Here is a 16,774-nt window from a genome sequence, read left to right as displayed (position 1 = left end):
GAAAACCGATTGCTGATTTTTCAGCAAAAATGACAAGCGTATAACCGAATGCTGAAAAATCCGAAAATCGATTGCTGGTTTCCAGCAAAAATTTGGGTTGCTGAACGTTTCCAGACGAAAGACGCACGAGTGGCGGTCCTGCGGGCTTGCAGCGTGTCGATGTCGATCAGGCGGCAGCGGTTTTCGTAGGTGGGAAGTCGAAAAGGGTCTTGCCAGTTTAGGTGTCGAAGGGCATACCTCAAAAAACGTCGTTGGATGGCTTCGATGCGATCTGAACCGTTTTGATAATATGGGCACCAAACCGCAGAAGCATATTCAAGGATCGATCGAACCAGACTACAGTAAAGATTCTTCAGGCAGTAGATGTCTTTAAAGTCCTTCGTCATGCGGAGAAGAAGACCTAGGCTTCTGGAGGCCTTGTGAACGATATAGTTTATGTGATTCTTAAAATCCAGCCGCACGTCAAGGATCACACCAAGATCTTTCACGTGTTGAGCTCGATATTTTACATCGTTTCCAAGGAAATAAACGGCTGAGAACGGGCGTCGTTTGCGGGAAAATGATATTACTACGCATTTTACTACGGTTTGAAGCTAGGCGATTGGCATCACACCATGAGGCAAAGAGGTTAAACTGGTTCTGCAGGAAGTTCACATCTTCGGGGCCATTGATAGAGTAGTACAGTTTCAAGTCGTCGGCATAGGCTAATTTCGGTCCATCGAGGAGTTGCAGCAAGTCATTGAAGTAGATAAGGAATACAAACGGCCCAAAATGACTTCCCTGAGGCACGCCTGATGAAGTTGAGAACTGCTTGGAAAACAGTTACCTGTACGAACTGTCAGTTTACGTCCAGTAAGGTAACTGCGGAACTAGCCAATAAGAAATCCACAAAATCCTAAACGTTCGAGCTTTCCGATGGCAATATCATGGTTCACCTTGTGGAATGCGGCAGACAGATCTGTATAGATGGCATCAGTTTGGGATTTCTTTGCAAAACTTTCATACACAAACGAGGTAAAGGTCAGTAAGTTAGTAGTAGTTGAGCGTTGAGGAATAAATCCATGCTGGTCGTTGGAGAAGTTGTGCTTGCAGAACATGAAAAAGGGATCTAAAATCACCAATTCGAAAAGTTTGGCTATGGCACACAGAGCTGAAATTCCTCGGTAATTATTGACATCTTTCCTATCTCCCTTTTTATGAACCGGGAACATGTAAGCTTCTTTCCACAGTGAGGGGAAGGTGGCCTGGTCAAGCGAAGCTTGGACGATAAGCCTGATAGGAGTCAGTAAAATAGGCATAAAACGCTTCCGGAAGGTAGCTGGTATCCCATCCGGGCCCGTAGAGAAGGAGTTTTTGAGCTTAGTGGCTGCTTTAGAGATGGTTGTATCCTCGTCGGTTATTGAAGATGTATCAAAGATGCTCGAGAATTCATTGGCAAAGAGATCGCAGCTTCCGGAGTCAGATTTCGCCATGATGCCATCCAGGAACATGCAGGACGTTGTTCCAGGTTCATTCCGCTGATTCTTGACGTGGTTCCAGAAGGATTTTGGGCTAGCCGTGAGGTTTAACTGAATTCGACTAAGATGGTTTTGTTAGCTACGTTGACTGGCTTCATATAGACGGAGTTGAGTTTGCGATATTCTTCCTTGGTATGCGGAGATTTGAGCTTGTTGTAATTTCGAAGTGCACGCCTTTTTGTCGCTTTTAGTTGTCGTAAAGCTGCTGTAGCCCATGGAGTCCGAGGATTAGCATTGGCGGTGCGTTTCGGCACATGACGGTCGATTACGTAGTTGAGGATGTGCGAGAAAGTTTCGGCTGAAGCATTAGGGTTTGCTAGCTCGAACAATCACCGAGCTATTGAACGAATGTAGATACTTTGAAATGGAATACAATTCACGAATGCACAGGGTATTAGGGACGATTAAGCCACGAGACCGAAGTTTGTCTAATGTTTCAAGAATTATTTTTCTATATTTAATTGCCGTGACGTACCATGTGATAATATTTTTAATTGCAGTTAAAAAAATAAGAACCCATATCTATTGATCGTTTTTATTGTCTCATGAATACAGGTTTGGTTTAAATCCTAACTACGCATAAAATGTACCTGTGGCTAGCATTAAATCCCGGAAGTTAAAAAAAGAATCTTGCATTTTATGTTCCTCACAATTTGCACTTTTTCTGTAACCTAACGTAGCGTTATATGATACCCTTAGACAAATTGTCTTCGCATTGTTGGAGGAAGTAATGAAATTGAGCATCTCTGAGAACTGAGTTTAGTCTCGACTTTTTCCACGTTTCTGTGGGGTTTCATAGAGATTCGATTAAAAATAAGCATTGCCAATAAATATAAATCTAATCGTTACTAAAACAAAACTTGTAGTCAAAGAATAAAAAAAAACTAAGCGCAGTGTCGATAAGCAAACTTTCCACTGAAATCGATCGACTGGTTTGACTAACTGCAATGCCTTTTCTCCTAACAAAGTGGCTGTACAAATTACAACTTATGATACCTACAATAACTCTATCGTAAACTTGCGTGCCTTTTGTTGGTTTCTTCTGATTTTCTTTTGTCGATGTTCACTTTGAGACCCGCTTTCAGGGGCCCTTCCAAAATCATTTGGTGAATCCCTTCATTCAATATTACGTTGAGCAATCGTCAGCATTTAGCGACCTATGCGTATCTGGTGATCTATTGTCTGGTGATGGAACATAAAGGTTTTTATTTCGTGTGAAACGAACAGTTTTATTATTTGGTATAAACTTGCAAAGAATGGTTGCAACGTGAGTAGTTAAAAGTGAAATCTATAATCATTTTTCATCTATATACATTGAACATCTCCTGCAACCTTGAAGGAAACCGTGAAGTAATAACGGCATTGATAGTCGCATGGTCCCTTCTTTAGTTCGTAGATCACCAAGACCACATCTCAGGCTGAACAGGCTTTTCCGTTAGAAGCAAAAAGCCACTAATGAATCGGTCTGATCTCCAAGTCGTGCAACACTGTGCGCGACTAGGGACGCATTTCGCTGTAAAAACTTAATCATTAAAGTTCTCAATCGAACCTGTTGGCCTAGAACTAACAGAACAGCAAAACATTCGATACTATCTGAACAGCTCAAAACAGCCAATAGTAGAGCTGGAAACAGAGCAGAGCGAAAAGCAGAGCCAGCACGCTGTTTACGGTCAGTTCCTTCTTCCGGAGGGCTTGCCGAGCCTGCTGAACGTTGTTCAAGTCTTCCTTGAAGAAGTTTTTCTTTAGACCGGGAACGACGCGCTCGAAGTATAGGCGCCAGCTGTAAGTGCGGTTGTCACACGGGAACATCCGGTGGTCCAACGAACTCATCCTGCAATGATGAAACGAGATAATTGTTGAATAATATTTTCAATATACTTATTCTTTAAGTTGAACATTGTGTTATGTTATCTTATTAATTACTTAGAGTTACGTAAAAATGTAAGTTTAAGTTTATTATTCGAAATTACGGTACACCGCAAAAATTATTTCCTGTAAAATCACGCAAATGTCCTGAAACAAAAAGGAGCAGGACTTTTTCCGTAATTTTACAGGTCGAAAAACAAATAACGTGACATTTATTTTTCAGTGTACAACTTTTTTACAGGACATTTGCTTTAATAATAAATGAATCTTTGTTAACTTTCAAGGAAAACAATTGAAAACTACAGGTTTTGTTTATTACAGGTTAATTTATTTTAAAGGTTGCAGTTTCAGTGACACGTAATAGTCAAAAAAATTTCCTGTGTACACAGAATAAATGAATATATTTGCTATCGATCATTGGAACGTTATTTTTGTGTACGATCCACAGTTTTGTTGATTTTTTGAACTTATGATAAAACAAATAAAAAAAATCATTTGGTAGAGAAACTTTTGGTTTTATCCACAGTTTTAGACTCGTGTTGGTGACATTTAAAAAATCAGATTTTCTCTGGACTTTACTTCTCAGCTAAAAGCAAAGATTTTAAGTGGTTGTTTATCAAATTTGGTTGAAAATAGAAGAAGTTATGCAACCTTTTGGTTAGCTAATAATCAATTTTAGCTTGGAGTGAGTGAGATTTATCAAGATTATTTCTTTCTACATTGAGATTAGTACATAGCAAATTTTTTTTTGCTGGAAACCAGCAAAATTTTGCTGGTTTTTGTCCCGCTGACTTTCCAGCAAAATTTCCAGCAATTTTAATTGCTGGAAAAAACAGCAAGTATTTGGTATCAAATCTATATTTCAATTAAAAATTAAAATTTAGAATATTGGTTTCGCATATAATAACTGCAATGAAAAACAATTATTCTCTCCCATTTTTCACTAAGGGATGTATTTATTTTCAGAAATGTTTTTTTTTCTACATTCCAACACCGACTTCGGGGCGGCAGCGTTGTGCCAAAGTGTTGATAATCCGCCACCTAAAAAAGAGTTTTGATTAGTATCTTTCATGGAATATCTACCTATGTCCAATAAAAACTTACCCTTGACCCTTGATGTCTGGTTGCTAAAATATAGAAGAGAATAAAAATAGTTGGATAAATCTTACAAAAAATCGTAAAATAGAGTCTCACCTTGCTTCAGCATGCGAAATCTTACAGACTCCAATTTGACAGCTCGATTATTGATTTTTCAGCAAACTAGACCAATTGCTGGAAAGTCCAGCAATTTGAAACCCGATTGTTGATTTTTCAGCAAAAATGACAAGAAGAAGACCGAATGCTGAAAAATCCAGCAATTAGAAAACCGATTGCTGGTTTCCAGCGAAAATTTAGATTGCTGAACGTTTCCAGCAATTTTTTTTGCTGGAAATCGCTGCAAAAATTTACTGTGTACACTGCGATTCTTCAAATTATTCAAAAATCCATAAATGTCTGTTATGGTAAAGTAACCCTTTAAATTTTTGTTTTGGGTTGGTATTTAAGTTTCCTAGAAAATCAGAATTTTTAAATGTTACAATCGAGTCCAAAACTGTCGAAGAAACAAAATTTTCTCTTACAAATGTGTTTTTCATCATTTTTTCAATAATAAAATCACTAATATCTATAATACTGATGATCGTACGCAAAAGTGAAGTTCGGATGATCGATAGCAAGTTTATTCACCTTCAATATGTAAAAATACTGAACGTTATTTTACTGAATCAAAGCAATTGCAAAACTCGAACACGGCACGAGGTTGAATAAAGAGTAATTTTTCGATTGCATCCATTTGGTAATTTAATGTTTATTGTATAAATTTTATATTCTGATCATTTTAGCCGAGTAACTTAATATTTTTATCGAATAATCGGTATTTACTAAATACTATTTAGGATTGAACAAACTGTGAAAGATCGGTAAACAACTGGTCGGCAAATTAAATTACCATTACTCATTAGGAGGGAATTCGAAAAAATGCATCACTTTGTTTTATGAATAACTTTTGAATGCATGGATGGAAATTGATGAAATGTATGAAATGTATTCGATGAAAAGTTCGAAAATTCATCAAAAAAAATTTTTTTTTATTATTTGTTACAATTTTTGACTGGGTCACAAAAAACCCAAAGTCTAAAACCACATAAAATTTATGCGTAAGCGCCGACCGGTCTATCAAACATCATAAGATAGAATCATGCGGGAAAAAAGTAAAGTGGTTGCCGTCGAAAAAACACGCCGCGTCATTTCGAAAGCCGAAAATCCGAGGCAGAATTCCGGTTCCCGGTAATCAAACCGAATTATTAAGAAGCTTCGGGTAAGTGAATGTCAGATGACATTTTAACGAAAATAAAAATTCCGTTCCGTTCAGAATCCCAAGACGGATAACGGCTAGCGGCAAACTTTCGTTAGCAAAATGCTAACCGTAACCATCTCCCGTTTCCACACAGGAATTCCGGAAAGTGCTAGGGGAACGGAACCCCTTTTGATTGCGAATCGACCCGGCGAAGATCCGACGAAGATCCGACGAGATCCAGCAAAAAGAGGCCTTCTGAAAAGAGGTAGGCAAATTAAATTTGTGGTTAGGAATAAAAAACTTATGGTGGTCTTTTGGCAGGGCTTTTTTGTGGTGTGGTATTTTCCACACACACACGTGGAATCGTCGCCGCGTTGGATCATCGCTTGCAGGAGATTACCGGTGTTGGATCGCTTCAAGGGTGCTCACTGCCGAAGAAAGGTCAATTCCGGCCAGCACTTGAGGGAGCTGTTCACCTCGAAGTGAACTGTGGTGACCCTCAGTGCGCAGCGACCAACACCACCGGAGCGGATTGCAAATTATTTCAGGCACTTTTGCCTACTGTATTTTATTTCCCGGCCACTAGCGCCGTAGGGGAAGTTACCCCGGAGAACAAAACCGGGTCAGCGGTTATTTGTATTCCGGCCACGAGCGCCGAAGGGAATTTGAGTGCCTTTGTTTAAGCGCCGATTAAGGTGCTGTTTTTTTTATTTCGGCCACCAGCGCCAAGAGGGACGTTGCTCGTGTTCCGACCCCGAGCAATGTCCATAAGTAGATGTCGGGTTTGTGAGTGCTGATTGAGTGGCCATTTGTTCATCCGGCCCCCAGCGCCAAAAGGACCTTGCTCGTGATCCGGCCCCGAGCAAAGGCCAGTGTTTGATGCCGGGAATTGCCGCCCAACAAGGCGTGTCAAGCTAGTGTTCCAGCCTCGAGCGCTGAAGGGATTCTTGCGTCGTTTTCTTGCCGAGAGGAGGAGCGTGATGTTCCGAATGTGAACATATCACCAGAAACATCAAGGTAAGCTTAAGGTTTATGGGTTTTCATTACTAATGGTTTGATTCGCATCTGACACACTCTTTTCATTTCGTGCACAGATTGCAGAGCAGCAAGATTGCTGCAATATCAAGAGATCTGCCACATATTTTCCATTGAAGTGCAATAAAAACCCTACATTTTGAGTACAAAACATTTTTATTTCGTTTACATAGCTCCGAGATAGACCCTTTTTAATGCGTCCAGATTTTTGGTGATTCATGCTTTAGATTCGTTTTTTGACCTTTAAACTTCAAATTAAGATTTCTCGAAAATTCGACTAGGGATTTTTTTAAAAATTTGCCCAGAGGTGTAGAATTAGCTAAGGAATCGAGCCCTATACTTGGTTTTGATGGTCACTTTTTTTTTATAATAACGGTCCAGGGGGGCACCGTGACCACTAGACAGATTGTCACCAACTTAAACTTTTTGAAAATCTTATGAACAGGTTTGATTTGTGTCGTTTTAAATATTTTTTTAAAATCAAAGATATAATAAGTCTTCCGTTCTATCAAAAGTTTTTTTTTCGAAAATTTTATCAGAACCTATTGAATGTTGTTTGAGTTGGGTCGTTTTTTGAAATAAGTTTGAATGAGACCCCCGGTTTGAAAGTGGGAAAGTTTTTTAAAACAATAAAACATTGAAATACATACTTGTTATAATTACTTCAAAACTATTCGAGTTGTTGCGGTTTTTACGTTGATTTAGTATGGTATCCCTATCTCTATAAGACCCCAAAACACAAAATGTTCATGGGGCTCGCCAAGATGGGAACAACGACCCCTTTTCCAGGTGCTTAAAAAAGCTATAGTTTCTTCTTAAAGTGCGAATACCAAATTATTGCGACACCAATTTTCTTATAATGTTTAGAATCGGCGACCACGTCTCGGTGGTCGAGTGGTTAGCGTGGTAAGACGGTAATCGCTGGTCCATTGATGGCCTGGGTTCGATTCCCATCTCGGTACTGGGTGCTAAATGTGTTAATCTTAAGTTGTCCACGTCATTTAATTCAGTCTGTAAAGCCTGAATCGGCTAAGGCGGTGTATGTCTATTAAAAAAAAGAATCAAACCTAAATTTAAGGGAATCTTTATACATAGATTTACTTCAAAAATCAAAAGAAAAGTTAATCGATGGAGCTTGAGTGTAAAATTGAACGCATTTTCGCTTGATGCACTCCATCAAAGTCTTTACAGTGTCATCCTGTACAAGTTTCATAGTTTTTTTTTAATTTTCTGACATGTCCATCTCGTCTTTGACTGTTTTCTTTCTCTTCCGAAGTTCTCGTTTCGTTATTGCCCATTACTGCTCAACCGGACGCAACTCCGGACAGTTCAGCGGGTTCATGCCTTTTGGAACAAAATAGACAGAATTGGCCTCATACCATTCCAGGACACCTTTAGAATAGTTGCAAGATGCCAAATCTGACCAAAATAGCGGAGCTTCGTCGTGCTGTTGCAAGAACGGCAAAATGTGCTTTTGTGCGAACTTCGATATTTTCTTTTTTTTTTAATTTGTCGTCCTCATCGAACTTGCTCTCGCCGGTCAAAAACTCTAACCCCGGAATTTGCTTAGATCGGCTTTTATATACTTTCTGTCGTCCATCACACAGCAGCCATATTTTGTCAGCATCGTCGATTGTTGCCGCTCATCGCGGTTTGGGAAATTCTGTACCTTGTATGTATGTAGTCCAGCTCTCTTCTTTGTATTCTGCACGTAGCTCTGCGACATGCTGATCTTATTAGTCGAATCACGGCGTGAGACGTTGGGATTTGTTTTAATCATCTGGTGAATGTTCAAGCTTTTTCCCAACTGCCGGTGCGACAGGTCAGGAAATTTAAGGTGTTTGGAATGAATTGGTTCTCTCGACCCGTGCTGGATCACCTCAATTTTCGTTGAATCGAAAAACACGACTTCGAGTTTGACAGCATGTAAACAATACACATCAATGAGAAAGTGTCCAAAATTTGGTAGATTTTTACCCAATGGTAAAAAAGTTATGCCCTGTTGAATGTGTCGCAATAATTTCGTGTTCTTCCTTTATGAACATTCTCTACATGGTTTCCTTCCTAAGACTTTGAAACTAATCTAAGTTTGATTTAGAATCGATGCGCATTCTATAGCTGAGCTGTTCATCAAGTTACGTCGTGAGAAGGAAAACTACGTAAATGAAATAAAAACTCTAAAGCTGAGTTAACGCTATTGAAGTCCTAAAATACTCACTGAATGTACAGATCTCGCATGTTTTGATTGTCGAAAAAGAAGGTCGTGCTGGTAAACCGCTTCACCGTTTCGACAACCTTATCGATCTTCTGGTACGCACTGACGAGTCGTGGCTTTTCACCTCGCAACCTAAGGGCCGTATCAATCAGGAAGGCTGGCAAGTAGTGCAGGACCATCGAGTAGATCCAGAACATGGCTTCGTTGTTGGTGCACACAGTAATCGGTCGGTACATGGCCGTTAGCAGCGGGTGTTTCTTCAAGACCTTTTCGCAGTCTCGGCGCCGTTCGTCTGGTTTAGGGAAAATAAGGCTTATGATTAGCATTTGGTTGATGATGCTGTTAACACTTACCGAATGTTAAGGGGTTGTCAGCTGAGCTGATGCAGTTATACACTAGAAGTTCCTTTTCCTTTTCCCTGAAAGCAAATGTTCGAATTTTTAACGGAGTTTATGGTTAATTTAAAGTAATCTTAGTACGCACCTTTCGGTGAATGTTTTCCATCCGACCGATATGATTGTGTTGCTAACATAGTCTACGGGAACGGTATCGATCTGAACATCTGGATCGATGAGACTAGTCCGAATCAGTCCATAGTACCATCCAATGAATGTACCGTTGGTTCCGTAGATGCTGTCACACCAGCCGGGAATCGGTTCATCTAGTGCAGGCATCACGCAGGAAGGTCGAACAACGGCTACTGGGAAATACTGTCTGTACTCTTGTGTAAGGGCTTCCGCCAGGGCTTTGGTGAATGTGTATGTGTTTGGCCATTTTAACGAGTATTTGTAAAGATCGTCTTTGAATTTCTCGTCTCCCAAATTTGCCAGCACCTTCTCCGGGTTCATTTCTAACGGATAAACTCGTTCCTCAATGTACTCGGTGTAGCTGTTTGAGTATGCCGTCGAAACGTAGACGAAACTCTGGAAGCAAACTTGAAAGCTTACAAAAGTGCTCTAACCCATGCCCCCAACTAACCTCTAGATGCTTGGATTTTCTGCCGATTTCAAGTGCTTCCCGAGTTCCTCGCAGGTTGATGTTGATGGCCTTGATGATTTCTTCGTCGAACTTTACGGTGGCTGCAATGTGTAGAATGACGTTCACGTTGTCGCACAGATATTGTGTGTTCTCGGGTGACAAGTCCAGTCCCTCCTTCTCCAGGTTGCCTTCCACGACTTTGATACGGTCCTTGTAGTTTGGTGACTTCTTCGAAAGCCGCTCAAATACCTGTTGGATGGGAGGGAATTTGGATTCAGTCAAGAGGGGACATATTTGATACAGAATTTGTAAAAAATACAACGGAAGCTTAAGACATATTTGATGAAGCTGATCATATCCTCTTCAGAAAAGGGGTTGGGTTAAAGCAACACGTTATCCAAACCTACGAAAAAAATGTGCCAGATCACCAACTATTATGACACATGGCGCAGGATTTCATAAGGCATTAATTGGGTAATCAGTTATCCTTAACTGTTTGCAATATAACAGGGAGGATCACTATATGTGAGTTATTGTCGTCAAAGCCGAATTTATAAGAATCTTGGTCTATAGATGCTACGCTCCTCAATGGTGGTCTCGAGGGGAGGTCAGATTTGTCGAGAAGAATAATTAAAATCGTAAAAATTCTTCATTGCACGCTATTTAAAAAATCACTAGACAGATCGTCACAAAACTTAGCACTTGGGAAAATTACATTACGAGGAAGCTTGACTGAAAATTTCATCAGTTACCATCTTTGCATTCAAAGGTTATTCACAAAACAAAGTGTTGCATTTTTTTGAATACACTCCTTAAATAAACAAAATGCACCTAAACAAACTCAGAGGAATGTTGAATCACCCGTCATTCACAATTCCGTTAAATAGTGCCCCATAAACCTACAATAAATAAACACCGAGTCACATCCATGGAGATCCATGGAAAAGAACAATTGCATCAGTTGTGCTCCCAAGTTTACCGGTAGCAGCAGCAGCAGCACCTGATTATGGATTATAATTGAAGTTAATTGTTCTCAACCTTCCGACCCACGTGAAACCTACCAGCAGAGTGGACTGAACCGATAAATTTATTCCATTAAGCGGAGCCATGGAAATGAGGCAACGACTATCAAACAGGGCTGCAGGAAGTGCTCAAATTAAGTTGCTCCGATACTATCTCACGCTTGACATGAGATTTTAGGGAATTCGGGAAAAGTATTTGAAAAGATATATTATTATTTCAAAAAGATTTAAGACGGAAAAAATGTTATGATGCACCCAATAAGCTGTACATGAAACAAATTTCAAATAAGTAGGAGAATTAAGGGTATAACGAGCACCATGGGTAAAATGAGTACCCCTCTTTTCAACGAAAGTATGAAAAAGTTTGCTATTCTTTAGATATCGGAAAAATAAACATAAAAAAACCAATAAGAACTTAAGTGACGAAAAAATTATAATTTTAGAGCTCTAAAAAATAAGCTTGATCATAAATTTGCACTCTGCAACATGATGTTTAAATTATTTCTTCTCCTCTATACTTATTGAAGTGAAAAAATCTAAACTTTAATAAAGAAGACACATTAAAGTTTAGATTTTTTCACTTTACTTAGTATAGGGGAAAAGCAGGCTGTATGCGCATGTAAAGCAAAATACTGGTTTCCTCAAATTTTATATCGGATATGTGTACAAAAACTATATACACATGACCAGGCATCTTTTTTCTATGCATTTGAGTGATTTTTATGTTAAATATCCTTCAGTTTTCGAGAAAAAACACAAAAGTCTGAAACGCCGAACCTCAAACCTTACGGGCTTAATACGCCTATTTATGTTTTGGGCGAAATTTATGTTTTTTTCAGCTGAAATTTTATAAAAACAATACATAATTTATGAAAGAAAACATAAGTTAGGGTTGTCATATTATGGAGGCAGTTCATCCACATGAAAAACTTGATCAACTCTGTTTTGATATTCTCAATAACCTCTAAGATGTTTATTAGAGATTAGATTCAAAGTTTTAAAGATAAAAATCATGTATTTATTCTATTTAACCTGTTTTTTTTTAGGATAGAAGCGTTCTACAAACATGATGGGGGCATACAAAACACTCTTTTATTCCACTTTCTAATTACTATGAAAACTTCATAAACGTTTTACTTTTAAGTGCATTTGAATAAAAAACACCCAAGTTTTTGTTTTGAGCTTTTTACGTATAATTTTTAAAAGTCATAATATTACATCAAAGGTATCAAAAATTTGTATGAATTTTCATTTTTTTTAAATTGGTAAAGTCATAAAATTCTTTCTGGCCTTATGTTAAAAGCGTATCAACTTCAAAAGGCATTGATTAGATAAGTTGCCTTGTCAGCCGTTTCGTCAAACGGCCGTAGGCGCATTTAACCCGTTAGTCCAGCGGTCGGCAACCTTTTGAGACAGAAAAGCCAAAAATTGCAAATTAAGGAAATGTTCAAGTTTCAAAGAGCCGCAATTCATTTTATCCTTACTACAAATCATGATGATCGCTAAGATACATTGCATCCTGATGTTAACTCAGTTTTATTATCCTTTTTCACAAAGCCACAGATTTTCGTTGTTTTATTGGTAAACGGAAGCGATTTTCTTTCTTCTGAATCAATATATTTTCATAACGAGTACAGCTTAGTAACGTTGAAATTTTGCCGATTTTCCATTGTGACCTAATAAAATTTATTATTTTAAAATTTGGCGCAATTTATTCCTAGCACCTATTTCCAGATAAAAAATAAAACTTTCGATGTGTTCTGTTGAAATATTAAAAAGTAGCATAGAAAATTTTATATCATAAAAATGTATATTACAAGATGTAAATTAATTTAAAAAAAAACTATACGAGAGTTTGTCACTATTCAGAATGGGGGTAGGCTTAATAGCGGCACGTTATCCAAACATACGGGAAAATTGTGCCTTGTGCTTGTCACTATTACTTTTTCTTCAAATTCTAAAAATACCTAAGCCTTAAAATTTTTTTGGTTTTGAACATCCGTTAAAATCCATTGAGGTTCATTTGTTTGTTATGCGCATAAAACTATAATTTTAAACAGATAAGTATTTTCCGGGCCTTAAAATAAATAAACCAATAAATTTAAACTCATAAATGCTCATTTTACGGATTAAGAAAAATTAGTCAAAATTTGACAAAATTTAACAATCGGTCGCGAGATGTGTTCTATAAAATGTGGTTATAAAATTTCATTTAATTTTTATTCATTGCAAGCATTCAGATTCAGCTATCTATATAGTTCTCATTTTGATTTCTGATAAAATTTTAAAAAAAGTTTCAAAAATTATATATTTCGATAACGAAAATTTAAGTTTAAATTTTCAATTCTGTTCAAAATCGTAACCCTTCCAAGTTGTTTCTTCTCCATACTAATGAAATCTTGAAAATAATGTCTAAACCTCTGAGTCTCAAATATATCATGGCCAATTTTAATGATATAAGATTCGTTGTGTGAAAAATTTATTCTAATTTTTCGATACTTCAAAACAAAACAATTTTAAATATTTCAAACAGTCAAAAAAATATTTTGAAAATACTTTTAATTCTTGACAGATTTGCTATATTTCAGTGTATATTGGATTTTTGGAATCGTCAAGAATAGATTCAACCGATGATGTAGAAATATGCTGAAGTCCAATGAAGGTTTTGATAGCTATCTCAGATCTTCCATAATAATAATAATAAATCTTACATAATAATAGATATCTAACTTCGGCTTTGCTTCGTTGTTTTTAATTTTTCAACGAACCGATTTTTTTAAATCAAAACCATAATTCTGATAAAGACTTAGAAATCAAAATCAACTTTTAGAACAGCCATGACGTTTTAAAAATAATTGCAGAATTAGAAATTAGGTTTTGAAATAAAAAAAGGATGTACAAGTTGTTAGAAGATATATGTGTAAGTTTATGGAAGAAAATGCTTTTTTACCAAATAAAGTTTTTCCTTCGGATAAAAATCTAAAAATATTCATATTATACATGAAATTCTAAAATTAGACCAGCACTCAGCTCCCGGTCTACAAAAATATTTTTTAACAAACTTGAAAATTTTGTTCACTTGAACTCATGTTCAAAATAAGAACGAAAGACTTGATTTTTCCAGGGATTTGAAAGGGAACATTGAGAGATGGAATTCAATATTTGAAAAATTTAAAAACAAAATGATTTAAAAAGAAAGGAATTTTAATGCACAAAACAACTATTAGGTATCAGTAGGGGAGAATGAGGATACTTGATCCCTGGGGATACTTGATTCCTTAGCTATATCTCGAAACTAGAATGTCTTACAAAGAACAAATGTTCTAGAAAAATGTGCCAAAATGAGCAAAATAACAATCTTTGTAGTTTAAAATTTTTTAACAAAATAATTGTTTGAGTAAATGAACTTTGTTTGAAAAATTTTACAAAATGTAACTTGAAGATCTTTTTTCATCACTTTAAAATGTTCCTTACATGGGAAAATTATGAAAAAAAATATTTGTTCCAATGTATCAATCGTTCAAGCGTAAAATGAACTTCATAATGCCATATTTTCAAAGCAATGGAAAACTCTCAACTTTTTTTCAGAAAAAGTTTTCTAAAAGTTGATTATGGGTACAATTGATCCCCTAGAGTTGGGTACAATTGATCCCCCTTCCAAACGGCATATTTTTCTTCTGAACGGATCGTTATGATTGCTGATCACGAAATTACTAATATTTATCCAAAAACTAATATTTATCAAACAATTGTCTGAAGAAAAGACCAAAAAAAATTAATTTTCTCTTAATTATAAAAAATTGCGCCTTTAACCCATTCGAGACGGAGGTCTTTTCACGACATTCGTACTCATAGTACTTTACTGTTAGATAACTTTTATGTCGTTTGATTCTCATCAAAACCATTTCCCAATACATTTTGCCTTACATTTGAGGATTCCATTGGTATAAAAATATTATTTTTCCGAGCAATAGTAAACTCACAATGAAAGATTGTTCTGACAAAGGCACAAAAATTCCATTGCACACACGGTGTGCAATCGGTCTCGAATGGGTTAAGTATGCAATGTTATTAGCGTTGAGACAAAGTTATAGAATTTTCTTCTTATGTCTGCATTAATATGTGAAATGAGAACAAACATGACCAAAATAGTAAATTAACATTCTATCTTGGGGTTTTGTTTGATTTTTATACAAGGATTAGGGCTTCTTGAATAAAAGATCAAGTCTCCTTAAAAGGGGACCAAGTCTCCCCTAACTTCAGAAAAATCGCATTTTTTTTACTCTCACGAAAATGCTTCTAGTTCATCAACGAGTATAAGTATTGTTCTAATTTTTGGAGCATAGAAACTTGAAGTTACAAGCTGTCAGAAAATGTCAACGACGGCGAGTTGCTAAATTTTTCCAAAAAGATATGGTGAAAATAAGAAAAGGGGATCAAGTATCCCCACTCTCCCCTATTCAAAGCATTATTAAAATTATCATCTGATGTTCATATTTGATCAGAACGGTGGTAAAGCAAATTTTTGTTCAAAATATTCAATTCAAGAAAAACAAACTCAATTTCATAATCTTAAAAGTGAGCACTAAAATGAGGATTAAATCATAAAATCAAATTCAACGGAAAACTTCCCGTGCTAGCGAAGAAAAATTCCTCCAGGCTTCCAAATGCCATATCAAACTTTTATGAAGAACGTTAACTGATTTCTAAATATCAACTTGGTTGCAAACTGATAAGATGCTGTTGATTAGTTCTATAGTAGTTTTTTGGTTTCTTTTTGAATCCTGGGAAATATTATCTGAACTGAAGAAACTTATGTTGCGTCCGTTTACTCTAGAAAATTTCAAGGGTTTTCAAAATTTTCACACATTGAGCTAAAGAGCTGCAGTTATACATCCAAAGAGCCGCATGCGGCTCGCGAGCCGCAGGTTGCCGACCTATGCGCTAGGCGCATTTTGGAACACTTTCTCCTACAACTTACGGAACAAAATCGGCAAAATCAGCACTTCTTTGTGAGGCATGCCAGTCACCCTCTGCCTCAGCAGCTCCAATGGTTGAAGTTAGAACCAAAATGATGATTTGTGCTGATTCGCTAGAATAAATCAAGGCCAATTCCCGTAAGAACTTCAGCCCCGTTCAACGTTCCCTAAGAGTTGAAAGATTGAGCTCAACATTGGCTGAGGCCTTCTGCTAGTCTAGTTTAGGGTTACCATACCCTTCAACGTCAAAAAGAGTACATTGAAATCATATTTCAAAATATTTAGCAGAAACGAGAGAAACCGGGAATTTTTAGGCCATTCAAAAGGGGTCAATTAGTTGCTAGTTATGTGATTTCCCTGGCCATTATGACTTTTCAAAAAATATTTTAACAAATTGAAAGTTATCGCTTTTAGTTATTGTTCTTGCAAATTTAAAGTGAAATGTCAAAAGGCCGTTAAATTATTCGAAAAGATACACTGCAAGAAATCCACACTTAGAGTATATGTTTCTTCACACATACGTGCCTTAATTTCTTCAACTATATGATACTAATAAAATTTATGTTTGAGTATTAGCTTGTACTGGAGTGATCTATGAAGATTATTAGTTGACACATATATATTATAATTATCATCTTTGAAAAGTTTCACACATTCAAAATGGCTGCAATTGGGAAAAACTAAGTGCCGTAGAAGCATGCAGTTTTGTTTGAGCCAAATTGAATCTTTTTCCATCTCTGTAAGTGTGCTACACATCTTTATTACACTGTTGGTTGGCTTGAGGAGCGATCGGCTCTTCGGAGCTATTAAAACGCTGATAAGTTAAG

At 36.9% G+C, this 16,774-nt stretch overlaps 1 protein-coding gene across 1 annotated transcript in view; it reads right to left on the bottom strand.

Annotated features, from left to right (window-relative positions):
• Window positions 1-2,038: 2,038 nt before the first annotated feature.
• The window catches only part of LOC129758466 (fatty acyl-CoA reductase wat-like), a 49,828-nt gene continuing 35,092 nt past the window's right edge, over window positions 2,039-16,774 (bottom strand). The window contains exons 3-7 of the mRNA XM_055755970.1: window positions 9,947-10,195; window positions 9,452-9,891; window positions 9,322-9,386; window positions 8,972-9,260; window positions 2,039-3,348 (exon numbers count right to left, since the gene is read on the bottom strand). Of these exons, the coding sequence (XP_055611945.1) occupies window positions 3,120-3,348; window positions 8,972-9,260; window positions 9,322-9,386; window positions 9,452-9,891; window positions 9,947-10,195 (1,272 nt within the window). The 3' untranslated portion in view covers window positions 2,039-3,119. The remainder of the gene's footprint in view (window positions 3,349-8,971; window positions 9,261-9,321; window positions 9,387-9,451; window positions 9,892-9,946; window positions 10,196-16,774) is intronic.

This window comes from Uranotaenia lowii, chromosome 3, assembly GCF_029784155.1.
Source record: "Uranotaenia lowii strain MFRU-FL chromosome 3, ASM2978415v1, whole genome shotgun sequence".
Taxonomy (NCBI): Eukaryota; Metazoa; Arthropoda; class Insecta; order Diptera; family Culicidae; genus Uranotaenia; species Uranotaenia lowii.
Note: the sequence above shows the minus strand (reverse complement) of the source record. Positions and strands in the feature narration are given on the sequence as shown.